Below are 19,914 nucleotides of genomic sequence, written 5' to 3'. Positions count from 1 at the left end.
AGTCTGACTCTTTTGGGGCAGGCGAGTTTGTACCATTCATCCCAAAAATGATGCCATAGTTCCACCTTCGTGTCCTGAGCATGTTCGGGAGCATTATTTGTGTGAGCAAATTTCTCTATGATGAAAATTAACAAATCTCGCCTCACAGACAAACATCCTGCCTCCATGTTGAAAGTGGCAACAGCTCAGGACTTTAAGCCAAGAATTGATGAACTTGCATCAAAGATGTCAGGTGTCCGGTGGCTGGAAATAGGCCAATCTATGTGAATAAATAGCATACCAACACTGATGCATCATATTTAGGTCTGTGAAATAGGCTGCATGTGAGTTTACCTAGACTGCAAAATTTATTTGTAATTTTCAGGGTTTTACGTGCAGCCAATTGCATGCCAGAAGGCTAGGCTGTAGCTGTAGGGGACATATAAACTACATGATCAACACGGTGCCCCAGCAGTTAGCACTGTTGCCTCACAGCTAGAAGTTCCTGGGTTCGAACCCCAGGCCACCCCAGGTCCTTTCTTTGTGGAGTTTACATGGTCTCCCATCTGTGTGGGTTTCTTCCGGGTACTCCGGTTTCCTCCCACCATCAAAAAGACATACATGTTAGGGGTAATTCTCCTGTCTGTGCCCCTGACCAAAAGCATGGCAAGAAGAACTAGAGCTGGTTTTTGTATTTAGCCAATTAATCTTTCTTAGGAGTCAGGTGAGGGAATGCATAAATTTGGCGAGGCTTAACGAAACTAAAAAAATCTCACCACTTTATTATTGACTCTGGCAGTTCCTTATAATTGTTCATTTATTTTAGCTTTTCTCTCCTGAAGGTTATATAATTACCTCACAACTCAACCTCCAAAGACACAATAGCTATGCATCATACAACTAAGCCAAAATTTGTTGAACATACTTATGAGTAAGCAAGAAAATTCTTCTTTTCTTTTTTTACCATTTTCTTTTATCATTAAATACAGCCTACATTATCAACACAAGTTTTCTTGATACACCCATTTGTTCCATTGGTTTTCCTCACCTGGATTTATGCCCAACACGAATAATGATTCACAAGGGAATAAAGATGCTAACCACTTCTACAGATCGAACTTGGTTGTTTATGTATGTCAACCTGAGTGAATAAAAAGGTAATCACTACATGGGAAATGGAGCAAATTACCATTTCTCTCAAGAGCATGTACTTATGAGGGCTATGCCAAAACACTTATCTAGCTTGATCACTACATTAGCTCATTAAGTGCAATCTCATTTCACTTCCCTACTCACTGCTCTAAATTACTGAGGCTTCTGCATGGGCACTTTTAAAAATAGCTTCTGGGTAGTCGCACTCAAAATAACATTGTCGGCGGGCTAGTCAAGATCTGTTCTTGTGCAACAATGACGCAAACCAAAAATATAGGCCTTGAATCCAACGGCCGATATGGCTCTGTCACTGTGATGGTCTAGAGAGTATTTATAAACGGGGCACGCCAGTGTAAAGGGCCTCTACAACACCACTTGTAAGCAGTCTAATGTTCATTCAAGGGGGTCCTTAACTTCTCAGTGAGTCATCTGTGGCCACATCAAATCAGGCAAGCAGGAAAAATGGCCACATCAAATCAGGCAAGCAGGGAAAAAAAATAGTACCTAAAACTGCGTTTATATTTAAGAATTTAAAAAGATGTTTAAAACCCTAATATCTGCCAAACATGTGATTCAGTGGAAAGAGAGATTTAGGCTTCATTTGAATTTTCTAGCCTACACTTCATCATTTGAATTTATTTTAACACCAACCATATGGAAACAGCTCATTCAAATTTCTGTAAATGACTCCTCCAATTATAACACCTCTCTACCTTTCTCCTTTCAGTTTATGCTAATGACAGCTTTTCTAACCTACACACATCTGAGTGTCAAAGCAGAAAGAAAAGGCAATTTGGAGGGGGGAAAAAATGACACAGTTTAATTCCCAGACTTTATAGCTCAATATACCACAATAATTCCCCGAATCCAGCCCTGGTTGCCAAGTCAAACCCAGGGCTGGCCCAGCCTTGCCGTTTTGCACCTCGTCTCCCAGTGGTTTCCAGTTCAATCTGTGGAGTGCAGAAGGGGCAGGCTGAGAGAGGGGGTAACATCAGGAGACAGCAGCCCATTTGCTGTGTCCTGCTTCCAGGGTACTGATAAACTGTCAGATGGGATGGATGCGGGCCAGCCCTCCTGTTCTACAATATAAGTGACGTTGCCCTCTAAATCAACAGAGGGGCAAAATCGGGTCTGGAAAAAGGGCAAGTTTGCTCTCTAAAGGGGGTAACAATTATTACTGTAAATCCAGTTTGCTTTTGCTCCACCTCAGGCCCTTAGATATCTCTCTCATCTTCAGCCACTTCTCCGGGGTTGGGTCACAGTGGCAGCAAGCTAAATTGGGGACTCCAGACGTCCCTCCCCCCAGCAATACCCTCCAGCTCCTCCTGAGGGATCCCAAGGCGTTCCCAGGCCAGAATGGACAAGTAGTCCCTCCAGCGAGTTCTGGGTCTACCCCGGGGTCTCCTACCAGTTGGTCCTCCTGGACCAGTTTGCGATGCTGGAAGTCGGAACGCCCCGGTCCCCCATTTGCCTGCCGCCCAGCCTGCACTACACCCTTTCCTAGTGCTCATCCCTGCGGGTGGTGGGTCCACGGGGTCGATACACGGCATCCGAATACATGCTGACAGACTGCAATTGTATATGCGTGTGTATGTGCGTAATATAACCTTGTATATTATTGTCCACCTTCAGTCATGCTGAGTTCGATGGTTTTAGGTGTTAGGTGGCTGTGTGGGAGAGTTAATAATCCCATTTAATATACTGACATATTGAATTTTACCTAAAATCAAAATGTGATTTTAATATGTACTTGTAGATAGAATGTGTACAGTGTTCACATTTGCATTAAATAACACGTTTGATACATTGCATGTCATTACTTTTGACTGGAAGTAAAAGCTAAGAAATAATACATTAAAATTAATTTGTGGGCATCCAGGTAGCGTAGCGGTCTATACCGTTGCCTCCCAACCTAAGGTCTGCAGGTGGGAAGCCGGATGTGGGTATGTGTCCTAGTCGCTGCATTCGCGCCTCCTCTGGTCGGTTGAGGCGCCCGTTCAGGGGGGAGGGGGAACTGGGGGGAATAGCATGATCCTCCCACGCGCTACGTCCCCCTGGCGAAACTCCTCACCGTCAGGTGAAAAGAAGCGGCTGGAGACTCCACACGTATCAGTGGAGGCATGTGGTAGTCTGCAGCCCTCCCCTGATCGGCAGAGGGGGTGGACCAGTAACCGAGACAGCTCAGAAGAGTGGGGTAATTGGCCGGGTACAACTGGGGAGAAAAAATCCAGAAAAAAACGATGCTAACTGAGGTTTGCTGGCGTGTGCATTCAATGCAGCTCACGACTGAACATTATATTTTGCTGTCACTGTGACCAAATTAATCACTGCTTGCTTGTGGGGATGGTTGGGGTCATGTAATCTTTAATATTTCTTTGGTGCATTTACATGTGGACACACAATCTAACAGGATGCATAGTAATGCTGGGGTAAGGTTGCTCCTCGGTTGCACCATGAATAAATCCAACCCTCAGTGCCTTCATATTGTAAAATCCCCTTCAACAAAGTTTCTTCCCCTCCACACAGACCCAGTTCATCAGCTGCACCCACTCAGTTTTCCACACCTCCCTGCATTCCCATGGAGCTGCATCTACAGCCCTACTGGCGGTTTTATTCTGAAATTGTGTGTCTTTTTTGTTCTATTCAGATTTCCCTGCATCAAAACCAATTGTACTTGCCTGACAATTTCCGTGTGTCAAAGTGTTGATCGTACCTGGTGACCTGCCCCTGACGAGGTCCTTCTCTGCCCTGTTTTGACTGGACTACGTTTGTGGGTTTTGCGCCTTCAGTACTGTGTTAGTGTCAGCTGCAGGCTCACCTTCTGGAATGTTTGAATTCCTCTGTGAGGAATTGATCACATAAGGCAGCCATTCTCTTGAGCTCTTTTTGATATTGATAAATTGTACACATTCATACACTAATGGTCACATCTGCTGAAATATCAACCCCAGCGAGCATGGAGCTCTCTGTGAATAGTAATCCACTTATCACATCATTTTTCAATGTGAAAAATAAATCTGCTCTTTGGCTCAAGGGATCACTCCCTTTCATTTTCGAACAGCTTCTCCAGTGGTATTGGTATAGCGTAAGCATAGATTGCCCCCCTGTAGAATCTTGTCTGACATTTTATCTCTGACTATAAAGAGGCATCGCGATTTACACGTTTTTTTTTTTTTTTGCTGTCTTAATAATTTTAGTGATATTATGTGCACAAATTAATTTTCTTTTTGGACCCCCCCCCCCATTTTTACCCCAATTGTACTCGGTCAATTACCCCGCTCTTCCGAGCCGTCCCGGTCGCTGCACCACCCCCTCTGCCGATCCGGGGAGGGGTGCAGACTACCACATGCCTCCTCCGATACGTGTGGAGTCGCCAGCTGCTTCTTTTCACCTGACAGTGAGGAGTTTCACCAGGGGGACGTAGCACGTGGGAGGATCACGCTATTCCCCCCAGTTCCCCCTCCCCCCTGAACAGGCACCCCAACCGACCAGAGGAGGCGCTAGTGCAGCGACTAGGACACATACCCACATCCGGCTTCCCACCTGCAGACCTCAGGTTGGTTAGGGTTAAGTTTGGCTACTCAGAGGCAGAGTAGGGGCGGGTCTTCCTAGAATCCTAGCGCCTGGATGTTACGCGGGGGGGTGCCTTGCCTAGAAGTGCCATGGGATTCATAATAACGCCCCGCAGACACGGCCAAACGTGTCTGTAGGGACGCCCGACCAAGACGGATGTAACACGGGGATTTGAACTGGCGATCCCCGTGATAGTAGGCAACGGAATAGACCGCTACGCCAGCCGAATGTCCCCAGCTAGCATAGTTAAGGACTAAAAAAGGAGCATATAAGAATCAATATGGAAGAATGAGCAGCTGATCAGGTGCTACCTTTGCACTGATGCATAAAAAGAACTTAGAAGAGAAAGAGCTCTACAAGTTCAGAAACTGATGTGCTGCTGTCAAAACAGAATAATTATACTTTGCACTAGAGACAATCACTTTTGACTTGAATGCTGTCTCACCTATAGCACCAAAAGCATTCCTGAATCAATTCAAAAGTTTTTTTGTTTTTCAAAATACTTCCTTAAAAACTCTTAATATTACAATGCTATACCTATCCTATTGGTAGGTTTCTTATCCTTATATCAATTCAACCCAGTTTTAAAGCTAGACGCTCCAGTGTTAAAACCAGTCTTTTTCTGTATAAGGTAAATGATTCATGGAATTTCCCTCAAATATAGAAATGGATGGGCGACGGGACTGATGCGTGTACAAGACGTCTGCACTGCTCTTAATTTTTGATGTCTCCAACAAACCCAAAATAAGAAGAAAAAAAAAAAGATGACTGCCATATAACTTTTTCTAAATAGTTCATGTTCCTTAAATACAGACTAGTGCATACAAATGGTTCTTGCATGACGCCAAGTGTTTATCAAAACAACGTAATGCAGTATAGGCCTATAGCATGAAGTAGGGGTTCATTGTTTGGGGTTACAGAAGGCCAGTAGTAGTCAAAAAGTTAGTAGTTCAGATTGATACTGATATAATTCTGATTAGAACTGTGGGTGGATGTGGACTGGATAGTTTGGGTCTAACATTTACACTCATTTAGGATCACATATGACACACACACTCATCCCTCCACTCCTCCTTTCTCTCCAAAATGTCCAATAAGCTCCAGTTAGTTAGCGTCAACTGACAACGTCCTGGAAAATTAAGAAGGGCCTTTCATTTTTGTTGCTTTATCAAATTCCGGCCAATTTCCAGTTCCCAACATCCGTGCTTCTCTATTCCTGGGTGGTGACAGACCATTGCGGCTTCACTCCAGACCTGCTCTGATTCTGTCACACCCCCCCCCCCCCATCTCGCCTAATACCCCCCCTACTCCCACAATATTCTACTTTACTAGGGAGGACAACACTCCCACAGACTAACTACAGGCAGGAAGTCAAAGAGTGCCACACACACACATGCGCACACACAGACACACGCACACACACGCACACAAAAACAATCCGAAAACCCATCACCTTCCAACCTCAAGCTACACACATGTCCAAATCCCCTAAGATTAAAGACATGTGAAGGGGTTGGGGAGTGTGGGAATTACATACATGATATATATGGGCTATGAAGGTGGGCAGAATGATAAATGTATGTCCTAGTTGCAAGCACTACTCTTACCCACGGCTTCTCTGTGCAGGTTTTTCAAAAAAGCATCTAACCTTGACCCTCTTTCCGTAATAACTTGCTTCTCGCAGCCATCGCTCAAACGGACACGCCCACAGTAATCCTTCAGTCTCTTTCTGCCGTCCTTTAAGCGGCTAGGCTCTCAGTCCTATGGCAGAGGCGCGCACGTTCCGTCTCTGTTTGACTGAGAGTCCAGAGACTTTCACGGCAGTGCTGCAATCAAACTTCAAGTCATTCACCACCTATTCTTTAGGAGGGAAACGACAACAGCTAAGGGCGTCCGGGTGGCGTGGTGGTCTATTCCATTGCCTACCAACACAGGGATCACCAGTTGGAATCCCTGTGTTACCTCCGGCTTGGTTGGGGGTCCCTACAGACACAATTGCTCGTGTCTGCGGGTGGGAAGCCAGATGTCGGTATGTGTCCTGGTAGCTGCACTAGTGCCTCCTCGGGTCGGTCGGGGCGCCTGTTCGGGGGAACTGGGGGGAATAGTGTGATTCTCCCACGCGCTACGTCCTCCTGGCGAAACTCCTCACTGTCAGGTGAAAAGAAGCGGCTGGCGACTCCACATGTATCAGAGGAGGCATGTGGTAGTCTGCACCACTCCCTGGATCGGCAGAGGGGGTAGAGCAGCAACCAAGATGGCTCGGAAGAGTGGGGTAATTGGCCGGATACAATTGGAGAGAAAAAAAAAATCCAAAAAAAGAGACAACAGCTGAACCCCAGGGCACACCAGACAACTAACCAGAAACATCACCTTGAGCAAGTATAGCGATGGAAATGTGTGACAAAAGGAACAAAAATACCATCAACACAAAAGCAGTGTTATTCACGGCTGTGAGCAGAACATCCTAACAGACTTTCCCTGAGACTTGATCAACAAGTATCAGCAAAACATATGCTGAAATTCTGAAGCAGAGAATGAAAACAAACAAAAAAAAGCAGGATGAAAGCAGGATGGAGGCCACTTACAGAGGCTAGCATGGAAGAAAGCCCACCTTAGTCTGTAATATATCTATGGGGACAGCCTCCCACACGCAGAAGCAGACTATCTTCATCAGCGGCGTATTAAGGTGGTGATGGGCCTCTAGGCTACTCTGTGTGTGGGACCGCGTTACTCATCATGCTTTACAGGAAAACAAGCCCAAACCGTCCAGAGCCATGGCACACGCATCCTACTAAATGTCCCTCTCAGGTTGTCCATGGGTGGTTGAGTGAGTGAATGACCACAATTTGCCACGCAAAGCCCATGGCGGCAGTTGCAAGCGCCATGGGGAAAAAGGTAATTTAGTGCCATGTGTAAATGCATGCCAGGAATATTACATGGCCCACACGCACACACTCGGGGCACACTGGCATACACAAACACATTGAGTCTTTACTATAAACAGTGATGCTACATAAAAAAGGCATTCACAGTGCATCTGCAAGCTGTGCTGGTAACAGCTTTTAGCTTTCTAAACCAACAGGGACAACATCTACAGTAGTACAGAACACCCTGTTTTACAGAGGCAAAAATCACCACATCCTTACAGGGACACAAATCAAACCGATGTGCAATACTCAAACAAAACAAAGCCATAAGAATTAATTAATCACAGCAGCAAATAATAATGGCAATAATGGAAAAGCAGCATGATCATAATTACATATTCTACCTTTAGAAGTTTTTCTTCCTTGTTTTTCTGACAAAAGTCCTTAATGAGGCAGGTAAAATCCAATTTGCGCAGAATATCACTTTCAATGGACATCAGAGACCGGTGACTCAGTCTGTTTTGGCCCATTGTGGATCTCGGCCTATTTTCAACTACACCCATTTCTGAAAAAGAATGCTCCCCGCTGGCATTGGTTACAAGCAAAGTCATAAATAGTCAGAGTGCTATATCAACATTTGGAAACACTGACTGCAGTTTCCTTCCTCTTCTGAGTTGCAGCAGTGACCTTACTGACATGTCCTCGTTTTCTTTACTAAATTCCCTGAATTATCCAATTTCTTCCACAAACTCTTCCGCCAGATCACCTGCACATTTCTTCTGGAGATGAGCCGCTCCTGTATGAAGAGCTTGTGTGGAGATGGACGGAATATTCTAAAATCCAAATGTCTGCTGAATATGTTTGCAGGTGGGACACCTCTGATCCAGCTCCGGGACGAGTCGATCTCTGACAGCGATAAAAACTGTTGCTTTGAATTTGTCTCAGCCTGGTTGCTCACGGTCCGGTTCGGTGGTTTCATCCGCTTGTTTTCTCCTTTTTCTGTGCCTCTGTGTCCACTTCGTAGTGTTGGGACACAGATGGAGACATGTTTTTTGCATCACTCTCAAAGTTGTCAAAATCATCCTCTAGGCTGGCCGCATAATCCATCAATGAGCTGGTCAAATTAAAGGCATTACATAAATCCAGTTCAACTGCCTGTAGAGCAGTACTAGTCTTGTGACAACGTCGCAGTATGTTGTTCCACAGGTTCCTCAGAAAGGCATTCTCTAGTTTTCCCATCTTCGCATAGTCTCCTGGCTTCATCACAAGCAGTAAGATTTTGGTTCAAGACATCACTTAACTTTAGTAGTGAGGCTTGAATTTTGGCATAATTCTGGTGCAGTGTTTCTGTTGCTTGCACGTGTGCTGACCATTTAGTATCTGAAAGCCTTTTCAAACTCTCTAGCCTGTGGTTGTCATTAGGCTGTAAACCCGCTGTAATTGTCTGCCAACGGGACGTGGATTTGGAAGAAAAATTAAAAAGTGTCTGTACAAAATTAAAAAATTCCTGTCTCAATGCAGCAGTTAACACTGTTAAGCCCCACTAAACTGAGTGTGTGTGCCGCGCACAGTACCCACTTGACCAAAAGGCTTATTTGCAGGCCATTGTAAATACCGGACATGTTGGCTGCATTATAACACTGGCCTATACAGTTATTGGCATCAATGCCCATGTCTTGTAAAACACCAAGAACAGACTGACAAAGTGACTCTCTTGAATGACTCTGAACTGGCAGAAACTTGACAAAACGCTTTGCGATGCAGCCATCAGGTGGAACCTATTGCACAATGAATGTGAGCTGGTCTGTGTGTGTAACATCTGGAGTGGAATCAACACTGGTCGAAAAGTACTTTGCCACTTTTAGAAAGAAAAAGAAAGCCACTTATTTTGTCATTGTACAGTTGTTCGGTTACAATTAAATTTGTTCTCTACATTTAACCTATGCCATTGTATAAGAGCAGTAGGCAGCTGCAGCGCCCTGGGACCAACTACAGTTCTTCTTTCCATTGCCTTGGCCAGGAGTATTTACCTATGCATGTCTTTTTGATGGTGGGAGGAAACCGGAGCACCCAGAAGAAACCCATGCAGACACGGGAAGAACACGCAAACGCCACACAGAAAGGACCTGGGACAGGCCTGGGGTTTGAACCCAGGACCTACTTGCTGTGAGGTAACAGTGCTAACCACCAGGCCACCATAACGCCCCTGCCACACCATGCCATCTCTGTGAGGACCCGCTCTCCCATCAGTTCAATAAATTCTATACATGTTGTTGAGAAGTATGATGATGTCCCCTTGCCAGCGTTGTGACAAGCTGATGAACGTGTTTGGCTCACTAATCCTGGAAACTAGGACTAACCTCCTTCCAGCTAGTCCCTACACATTAGCGTCTGCAAAAGTTAGTTCTTTCCCTCAAATGAATGCATTTGAACTTGAGTATGCAAGCCTCTCTTACCCATGTGTATGTATACTTTCCTGTCTAGAGGGTATCTGGACCACTCACCTCTCCTAGCTTAATCCCCTGACTTCTTCCAGTAGCAGCCTGACATTTCAGCTAGCTCACAGGGCGTCCCCTGTTTGCCTTTCCCTTACCGCCAGGCGTGGCCAGCTCAGACGTTGTTGGCACTCCGTTCGGAAATGCAGGTGAAGTTCCCATGGCTAGTGAGATGTGCAGCACAAAGTCTGGACCTGTTGTCTCACGGAGTCCTTGGCATGGTCGTAATCACCACGCTCTCCTAGCTGCTGCATCATGCCGTATTGTCTCAGGTCTTTCTCTCATCTTTTTTCCAGCTGTTGAGTCAGCGTACTAAGAAGGGCAAGTGACCCCACCCCCCAATAGAACAACCAGCCTTTCCCTGACTCCTAACGCCACCCCTAATTTTAGATCTAAACCAAACTAGATTTCGCATCCTAAGTCCAAAACTGGTGTCATAACATCTGCCATATTTTTCTATATGCGCTTTTAAGAATGGATCGAACAGGCATCCGGGTAGTGTAGCGGTCTATTCCATTGCCTACCAACATGGGGATCGCCGGTTCAAATCCCCGCATTACCTCCTGCTTGGTCGGGCATCCCAACAGACACAATTGGCCGTGTCTGCGGGTGGGAAGCCAGATGTGGGTATGTGTCCTGGTTGCTGCACTAGTGCCTCCTCTGGTTGGTCGGGGCACCTGTTTGGGGGGGGGGGGGGATAGCATGATCCTCCCATGCGCTATATTCCCCTGGCGAAACTCCTCACTGTCAAGTGAAAAGAAGCGGCTGGTGACTCCACATGTATTGGAGGAGGCATGTGGTAGTCTGCAGCCCTCCCCTGGATCGGCAGAGGAGTGGAGCAGTGACTGGGATGGCTCGGAAGAATAGAGTAACAATTGGGGAGAAAAAGTGTGGGGGGGGAATAGCTCGAATTCCCTAATAACTTCCAGCACACCCATAAAGTTCCAATTATCAGGTTGCGCAAAAATTTAATTGTGTTTCCTGAAACGCAGACCACGCTCTGCTAAAAACTTAACCACCACAACCACCCTCTTTAAAACCTCGGTCAAATATTCACATTCACTGTCAAATTGTTTTGGAATTTTTAGAAGTTTCGGGTCTGCTCATCACCATGTGAGACACATTTCTTCATTACTTCATGAAGGTGTGAGTGACTTAATCCAAATTATGAGCATAATTTATTTGCAGATACTTGTTGCTACCCTGGGGTTGTTTTTGTTTTTTTAACAGAAGTGCAGCCCATTTTTTGCATTTTTGAGCCAGCCACGTCGTCTACTCGACCGAAGGTAGATACATCGCGAGGAAGCTGCTCCAAAGCCTCGCCCTCAACTGATCTAGGTTCCCTGCCAAAGCCAGATGCTAATCATGCTAACCTTTCCCACTGGGAGCAGCTTGAATCAATGCTCACTTCCATGAAAGGTGAGAGCTGCGGGAGATTGAGTTACTGGCTTCTGACTTTTGCTCAGATATTACTTTGGTAAAACAAGATCTGGAAAATACAGCTCTTGAATAAAGATACTCTAAATAGATAAATAAAATACAGCAGCTAAACTCCCATGACCCTGTTTTAATCCTCTTTTCACTTTATTCTACTTTTATTTATTTCATTTTTTTACAGCAGCCCACCATGGTTTTATTCCCCCTCTTTTATCTTTTTAATTTATTCTATATTTTCTTTTTTCTTCTTTTACTAGTATTTTATCTGTGAAGCGCTTTGAGATATGTCTCTTCAGATAAGAAGCATTATACAAACTCAAATTTTATTATTATTATTAATTGTATGTCAGAGATATTGTAAGTCATGGAAATCATTGAAAAAAAGCATGATTACTTCATTGACAGAGAATGGGGAAGGGAAAAGAAAAACAAGAGTGAGAAATACACACAATAGTCAAAGTCCAATGCTACATCACATCCACCTGTCGCACGAAAAGCAGCAATAACGCCGGAAGAACAACCTCCTCAACATAGTATTACACAGAACTCATTCTTATGGTCATTGAAAAAGTTTGAACTTGTGCTTGCACTGAAAAAAAATCTATCTACATTTCAAGTGGAAGCGCACAACAAGTGGAAAATAAGCCATGTTTAACAAGGATTAGGCCTATACCATGTAAAGCCAGTCCTGAATACAAACACACCTGACTGTGTTAAGAACTTGTTGACCAAAGATTAGCCTTCAGGATAATTTCCCGTGGATTAGTTCCCCTCTGAGTCCAACTATTACAGCTATGATGGGTAACTGAGCACACTGCTTGCTTTATGTATACAATCACACATCGAGACTAATGACTATGACGAGAGCCAGCAGCCCAATCGACCACTGTGTCAGAATACTAAATGAAAGTGAGTCAGAGAAAAGGTGACAATGGGCCGCATATAATAAAACGACATACCAATGAATCTATTGTCTTCTGTGAGGTTTGTGGGATTTATTTTTTTCATTAATTCAGTATGCTCAAATTAAGCCTAATGATACAATAATACTTAAGCAATGAACACAAGAGACTTTCCACAACAGGAAATGTGTTTGATAAGATGGGTAAAATAGTATGTTAAGATAGGTATTGTCAATTAAAACTTGAATGTTGGTAATGGTAAGCTTTGCAGCATCTAATAAACACATTTGCATCGAATGCTCGGAAAGAAACACGCCACAGCATTGCTGTATAGAACTGAAACTCAAAAGAAATGTATTATTTTCTCTTTTTTATCTGTAATTTCTAGCCTTAGCCTAATTAATTATCTTGCCACCTCAAATTTAAATGTGGATAATTAAAAAAGAAAAATCATATCCGGTGTTAGCGAAGGACGTAACAGTCATTGTTGTTGGCAAAGGGGGAAAAGGAGGATTCAGGAAGGCATGTGTGTAATGTAAATAGTGAATCACGTTTGGAAGACAGAATAGTGTGGCATAGATTAGCAGCAAGCATGCCACTACCTAGCATGTCCAGGTGTAAACTGTCTCTTCTATAAAGAGAGAAGAACTCCATGAATAAGTTAAAGTTGTGAATAAAACCAATGTTGTGTGCTATACTTATGGACTGGAGCCAAGTATGAAGGCTGAGAATTCTGCTAAAATGCCCCACACCACAACCCAGTGTCGAAATTGGGCCAGAAATAAAAGCGGTATCTACACACCTGTTGAAGAGATTAAAAAGACAGATAATAATCACCTTTTGTCAGCTCAGACTGCTGGTGGACAGCGTCATTGGAGCAGATGTGGACTATTACTCTCACAACTGTCAGAAATAAATCCAGGAGTCCTGGGAGTTTCACCAGAATGTCAAGAGTAGTAGCTCCAGGGAAGCAACGTGTCACCGCATTTACGAAACGGAGGTTTCAGACTATGAAGTCCCCTAATGATCAAGGTGGGGGGGTGGGGTGACTTATTGACAATACTGTCAGGGACAGTCTTGGGACGGGATGAATGTGGTTGGCCTGAGGAAGTGTCATTGAGACAGAGTGACCAACCTGCCTTGACAGTGCAGAGGGACCCATGCAGGAGGACCCACAGTGACAGCGGGAGGTGGGTCAGCCATTGCAGCAGCCGGGGCAGCCGTTGCAGCAAGAGTAGTCCCAGCTGCAGCAGGGACCAGTTCCACATGAGAAAGGGGCCACGGGAAATGCATCGGCCATGGAGGGATCAACAGGGTGAACCATGGCATCAGCTGATAGCATGGTAAAACGATGTGAGAGGATTATGGGCAGAGGCGACGCAGCTCAGGGTCTTTCCATCTTGCCATGTCTGACTAGCACCTCCAACCAGGTAGTCTGTGAGCTGGGAATGGAGCAGCAGCAGGGCCAGCAATGAGATGATGGGTCCCAGAGGATGGTATCGGAGATGGCTGAGTTCACAACTGAGATCATTTTGGACTGTGAGACTGCAATGTCAATAAAATCGGATAAAAGAGTCCCTTTTTCGCAGTTCATCTAAGAGCCATCAGATATCATTCTTGAGGTTAGTAATGTCATTTGATGCTTTAAGGCAATCCTCGCAAGGCATAGTAATATTAAACTGGTTGATCGATGTTCACAGAAAAGAAAGTTAGCTCCGTTAGCTCTGTCAGCAGCTAAGGGTTGAATCCACATGGTTCTCACCAAGAGTTAGGGAGTCAGTGCAGCAATTGATGATTGGGCAAAAATCAATAAAATAGCCAAACCATAAAATTAATTTAAAAAATCCAAAGGTCTCAAGGAGCAGACAATGATAATATCACTCGAAGTATAGCATGTGAACTGAAACAAACTGCCAGCTTAACTTCCTTGTCATCGTGTTTTGGAGGCAAAATAACTCAAATATAAAAGAAAGCGCCGAGCATACAAGTGAAACATGAATTAAAATGTTTCACTTGGTGTTCTTGTATTGTGAAGACGTCTGATTGAATGAGGCCTTTTCCATCCTGACTTTAGATTTAGCTCTACTGTCCCAGAGTCCCTACTGTGACAATATTGAGGGGACGACTATTGGTGCTTTCACAAAACATTTACACAATCAGATTTTTGATAAATAATCATCAGTATTGCCTATATAAAAACTAAGTGGGTAAAGGCAAGTAATAGAACAGTCTGGTAAGTTCAGAAAATTACATCACTTTACTGTAATGCAGCCTTTAAAACCAGAAAAATATAACACTTATGCCATACTACAATATCCAAAATCCCAGATGATCTCTAGTCTCATATTACAATATCAATATATTGCCCAGCCCTACTTTATATGCACATTAATACCCAATAATTCTAAGAGATGTTTTATGTAAAACCCATACCCCATTCACAGCCACAGGGGTGAGTTAATTTTAGAGATCACAACATGAAACTGAGGCATGTAAAGACCCAATCTGTTTTATTATTGGATTCTATGGCACGTGTAGTCTGTTTTGATGCCAACACTGAGACTATAACTCAGACTATAACTTTAATTAAATGTACAACATTAACTACAGATGTGTTTGTAGAATTTAAGGATTCATATGAATTACATTTTCCAAACGTGACCTTAAGAATATGTTTTGTAAACAGACCATTACTGATCTTATAGCAAGAAAATAATGCCTTTTCACCTTCAAATTAGGCCGAGTCTTACGGTCACTTAGCTCGGGTCACGGTGCAGTTTCATTGCTTTGTGTTACTGCTGGGTGCCAGTTGTAGCCTTATACAAACCTAAAACATACTGGTTAGCGGCACTGAATATTATTAGCTTTGTTACTGCATGCCAACACCTGCCTTGCACCAATCGCCTCTTGTTATCGTTAAAAGTATTCCAGCCTCAAAACCTGAATACAATGAATTCTGAGAGCTTGAGTCGGAAGGTTCAGAGATCTGAGCCTTGCGTAACTTAACTTCTCTACCAAGAAAAAAAACATCACATTAAGTCGGTCACCAATGCACATTTGCATCTTACATCACTCCTTGTAGCTGTAAAGTATTTTCAAAAGTATTACCTCTCAAAATTATTAAATTAAAAAGTAATCATCACCCACACAAAGAATTAATAATCGGCCTTTGTCATATTTTTTTCACGACAGTCAACAGATGGAATCACAAATTAGGAGACAGAATAGTCTTTGCAACGGTGACACTGTCATTACACCAGTTATTAAGAGGCAAATACTTTCTAGGTAATCGGATAGTTAAGATGCGTCACTTGTTAATACCTGCATTATCAAACTTGACCACATTACAGCATTTAAGATAATCAATGTCTTCAAATCAGACTGGTTCTTTATTGAGATATATCCATTTGTCAGAATCATGTAAAATGTCTGTCATTCAGCACAGAACAGTAGAATGTCTATCATTCATTCAGAACCCTTGATTTTTTTTTTAGGCAGGAAGGTAGGCAAAGCTACAGGTGGAGTCATGTGGGTACTGTGTTGACTTGTTCATTGACCCCCCCCCCATTTCCCTTGGCGTGGTAGGTTACCTTAGCGAAGAGGTCAACCCCACCATGACAATAAACATGATTCTGATTCTGACAATAGTAGGGAAACATTATAAATGAAAATTTCCCTATGCTATATCATCCAAATTTAGCAGTCATTACAATTAAACTTTGCATGATGAGGGTCAATGCAAAAACAAAGCTCCAGGTAGTTAATCATGATTCATGATAAGCCATTATTTTGCATCTCAGTGGTTCTCAGTACGGTCCTTGGGTACCACTAGTCCTGCTGCTTTTCTATCCCGCCAGGTAGTTTATTACATTCACCTTTTGTTCCAGAGCTCATTAATTACCTCGCAAAATAGAAAAACAGCAGTACTGGTGGTACCAGAGGACAGGATCGATAACCACTAGCAAAGACTGTTGCTTACACAGTGATGTATAACAATCTAACTGTATGAAATGGCTTTATCGTTGGTTCACAGACCACTATGATACATTATATGGACAAAAGGTAAAATGTCTGTGAGCAGACAGCTAAGTTTAGTGTCAAACTGTCCCAACAACCTTCCAGTTATTGTAAGACACTTTGTGACGGTTTAGCAACTCATTGATCAGGCACCTTAGACCAGCACTGACAAAAAGGCATAACTACCACCCAGGTGTGATGGCTGATTGTCACCCAGAATAGTTAACGAAACGGAAACTTTGACAACGTCACAAGTGGGGTTGCGTTGAGTTACTTACTCAAGAGGCAGTATACTTACAGGCAATATAGGCGATCAAAGCGAGGGCAACCAGGAGCTTCATCATTCTTCTGTTTATTCCTGATATCAACCAGATGATCCGCTTCATCATCCGATTAATACGACATGAGAGCCAGGAACCCCACGAAAACCTCAAGCTCAGGTCCAGCTCACGTGTTTCATTTTGGAAACACGCTAGAACTGCCTCCCGATCTGGGAAGAGTCCGGTCTAATTCAGGGGTCTCCGATTCCGATTCGTCTTTTTTTTCCCTCGTTTATTCCGCTGTCACTAACTTAACACCATCCAGCAACTTCAGAAACCTTGCCAGACAAGACAGACAAGCCGACCGCAGTTGCTACGTCAACACTGAGCGGAGGAGTCATACGTGGCTGGAGATACCCAGTTAACACTAGCAGTCGGTGTGTAACGTTAGCAACAGGCAATAAACGCACTGCTTATATGTGCCATTTGCACATATCGCTGACGGAGCAGGGTAAACGAATAGTTATTGTTCACGCATAACTCCGTTGTCCGTGCCGACTTCGCTGTACCCAGAACCTGAGATACGGTGAAGGCTAACAGGTTAGTTAGCTGTTAGCAGTTAGCTGGCAAGGCACCCACGGAACTGACAGGTCATTTTCTGCGGTTCGTTCTAACAGCTGACACGACCCATTGGTCCCTCGACCTCTCACGGAATATTCAAAGCAAATTTTGGACAAACACCGAAATGTTCGCCTTGGTTCAAAGTAAATACGGCAGTTTTGACGCGCGGTGCTGGGCCGTGGCGTGATGACGAGCGAATGCTCTCGGTTCGATCGAGGCTCCTGCCGTGTGACGACGGCCAACTCTGGGTTCGATTAAGCGCCCTTCTCCGTGACAACGTAAACACGCGCTGGTCTTATAACGCTTATATGACACGGGCGATATTATTAGAGTACGGTTATACGATATGATTTACTTTACGTTATTGGCCGAGTCGTGTATTACATAATACGGAGTCACTACAAACAGTTCTTCAGACATAACTGCCCGATTTAGGGTGGGTGTACCTTGAACAAAGTGGCTCATTCATGGCGCTCAGAAATCTGGGTAATTTTCCACATGGCAACGCACCAAACATGTTGCTTTACCGAACCTTCTGCCGCACAGACGAATGTATTGTTTGCGATGAGCCTAAAGTGGGCTCGCAATCATTTACTTGCACTTTAACATTGCGTGAAATTGTTACATCAGCGCAGAATTGTACATATAACTAGTATATGGTTATAATGAAGCCCAGTCTCAGGTTGCTGCCCGCACTTAAATATTTTGAATATTCATCCATCATCTACTCCCAAGTCAGAGCCACGAGGAATACCTGCATGATATTCAGAAATAAGTCAATACAATAAGTTTTTTTTATTTAGTGAAATTATATTTTACTTAAAAGTTGACAAACTCCAAAAACGTGTCTGTCTGAAGCACAAAGAAAGCTGTTTTTCTTTTGGATTATTTAGCAAACAACCCCCCCTCCTTTTTTGTTTTTAATTCATTCCTGCTAAAACAGGCAGAAAGAATACATTAAAAGAAGAAAATGAACTTGACTTCAAGCAACATCTCTTAAATAAAACTAGATGAGAACAAATTGGCCTTTTCTCATGAAAGACATCAGAAGAAGTCAGGCAATACTAACATGCTTGAAATGAGGCCTATGCACGTCTTGTAAAGATATTTATAAACATTTTGAGAACGTTAATTCAAGTGACAAAGGAAAAGCAAAGCAGTTGATATTACTGCCACCATCATTATTCAGATGAATTCTATTTTCCCCGGCTCAAAACAGATTCTGGTCAGCTGCCCATCTGGCTAACGAGAACTGTTCAGCCATGTGAGCCAACTGATTATCCTCTATTAACTATGATAATTAACTCTGACTTCTGTCACGCTGTGAATATGATGGCCAATCAACATACTCCGCACCTGGGGCGTCCGGGTGGCGTAGCGGTCCATTCCGTTGCCTACCAACACGGGGATCGCCGGTCCGAATTCCCGCGGTACCTCCGGCTTGGTCGGGCGTCTCTACAGACACAATGGGCCGTGTCTGCGGGTGGGAAGCCGGATGTGGGTGTGTGTCCTGGTCGCTGCACTAGCGCCTCCTGTGGTCAGTCGGGGCGCCTGTTCGGGGAGAAGGAAAGGGGAAGGGGAAGGAGAAGGAAAGGGGAAGGGGGGAAGGGAAACGGAAGGGGGAAAGGGAAGGGAAGGGAAGGGAGGGGAAAGGGAAGGGAAGGGAAGGGAAGGGAAGGGGAGGGGGAAGGGAAGGGGAGGGGAGGGGAGGGGAGGGGGAGGGGAAGGGAAGGGAAGGGGAAGGGGAAGGGGAAGGGGAAGGGGAAGGGGAAGGGGAAGGGAAGGGGGAGGGGAAGGGAAGGGGAAGGGGAAGGGAAGGGGAAGGGGGGGAAGGGAAGGGGGGAAGGGAGGAATAGCGTGATCCTCCCACGTGCTACGTCCCCCTGGCGAAACCCCTCACTGTCAGGTGAAAAGAAAGATGTCTAACAGATTAATTTTGCCTAGATCTCATCTATTTCGCTATTTCGAGGTTAGACACTTCTTACAAAAGCAATTTCCAGAATTTCCAAACCATGCTACCCATTCTGAAATTGATTCCATTCTCTCTTTGAACCCCGATGTAAAGAGCCTAATTTCAATAAACTGAAATAGATTCCGAGACTCTTGGGAGCCGGATTTGGGTGTGGAGCTGACGGATGGGACGTGGGACACTGTGTTGGGGCTAGCTCACACTGCCTTAATATGTGCTAGACGTAGTCTTATACAAGGTAAGCTCATTATGCTAATGCTAGGCTAGCAGGGATATTTCCTGGTATACGTGATGCATGCAACCGTTGTGGACCATCACCTGCAGACCTGCTTCACGTGTTTTGGACCTACCCTCGCTTATTTGAATTCTGAACAGACGTTTTTAAACCCTTTGGGGCGATAGCTGGTGTGGCCGTTCCACCTGATCCTCTTACGGCCCTGTTTGGCATTCCCCCCACCACCATCACTCCCCTGTAGCTTAACAGAGTTATGTCTTTCACCTCTCTTTTAGCCAGACGTCTAATACTTCTGAAATGGAAACGTGTATCGCCACCTACCCACGGCAGATGGGTCAAAGACGTGTTATCCTACGTCAGATTAGAGAAGATTAGATTTCCCCTGGAAGGGTCAATGAGACACTTTG

At 44.3% G+C, this 19,914-nt stretch overlaps 1 protein-coding gene across 2 annotated transcripts in view; it reads right to left on the bottom strand.

The window, feature by feature from the left end:
• uxs1 (UDP-glucuronate decarboxylase 1) overlaps positions 1-17,704 on the bottom strand; it is a 109,130-nt gene extending 91,426 nt beyond the window's left edge. For both annotated transcript variants that reach the window (XM_056289404.1, XM_056289405.1), the window contains exon 1: positions 16,721-17,704. In XM_056289404.1, the coding sequence (XP_056145379.1) occupies positions 16,721-16,811 (91 nt within the window). In that variant the 5' untranslated portion in view covers positions 16,812-17,704. The remainder of the gene's footprint in view (positions 1-16,720) is intronic.
• Positions 17,705-19,914: the final 2,210 nt, after the last annotated feature.

The sequence above is a fragment of the Lampris incognitus genome, chromosome 11 (genome assembly GCF_029633865.1).
Source record: "Lampris incognitus isolate fLamInc1 chromosome 11, fLamInc1.hap2, whole genome shotgun sequence".
NCBI classification, from domain to species: domain Eukaryota; kingdom Metazoa; phylum Chordata; class Actinopteri; order Lampriformes; family Lampridae; genus Lampris; species Lampris incognitus.
The sequence above is the reverse complement of the archived record's forward strand: the minus strand, read 5'-3'. Positions and strand labels throughout refer to the sequence as shown.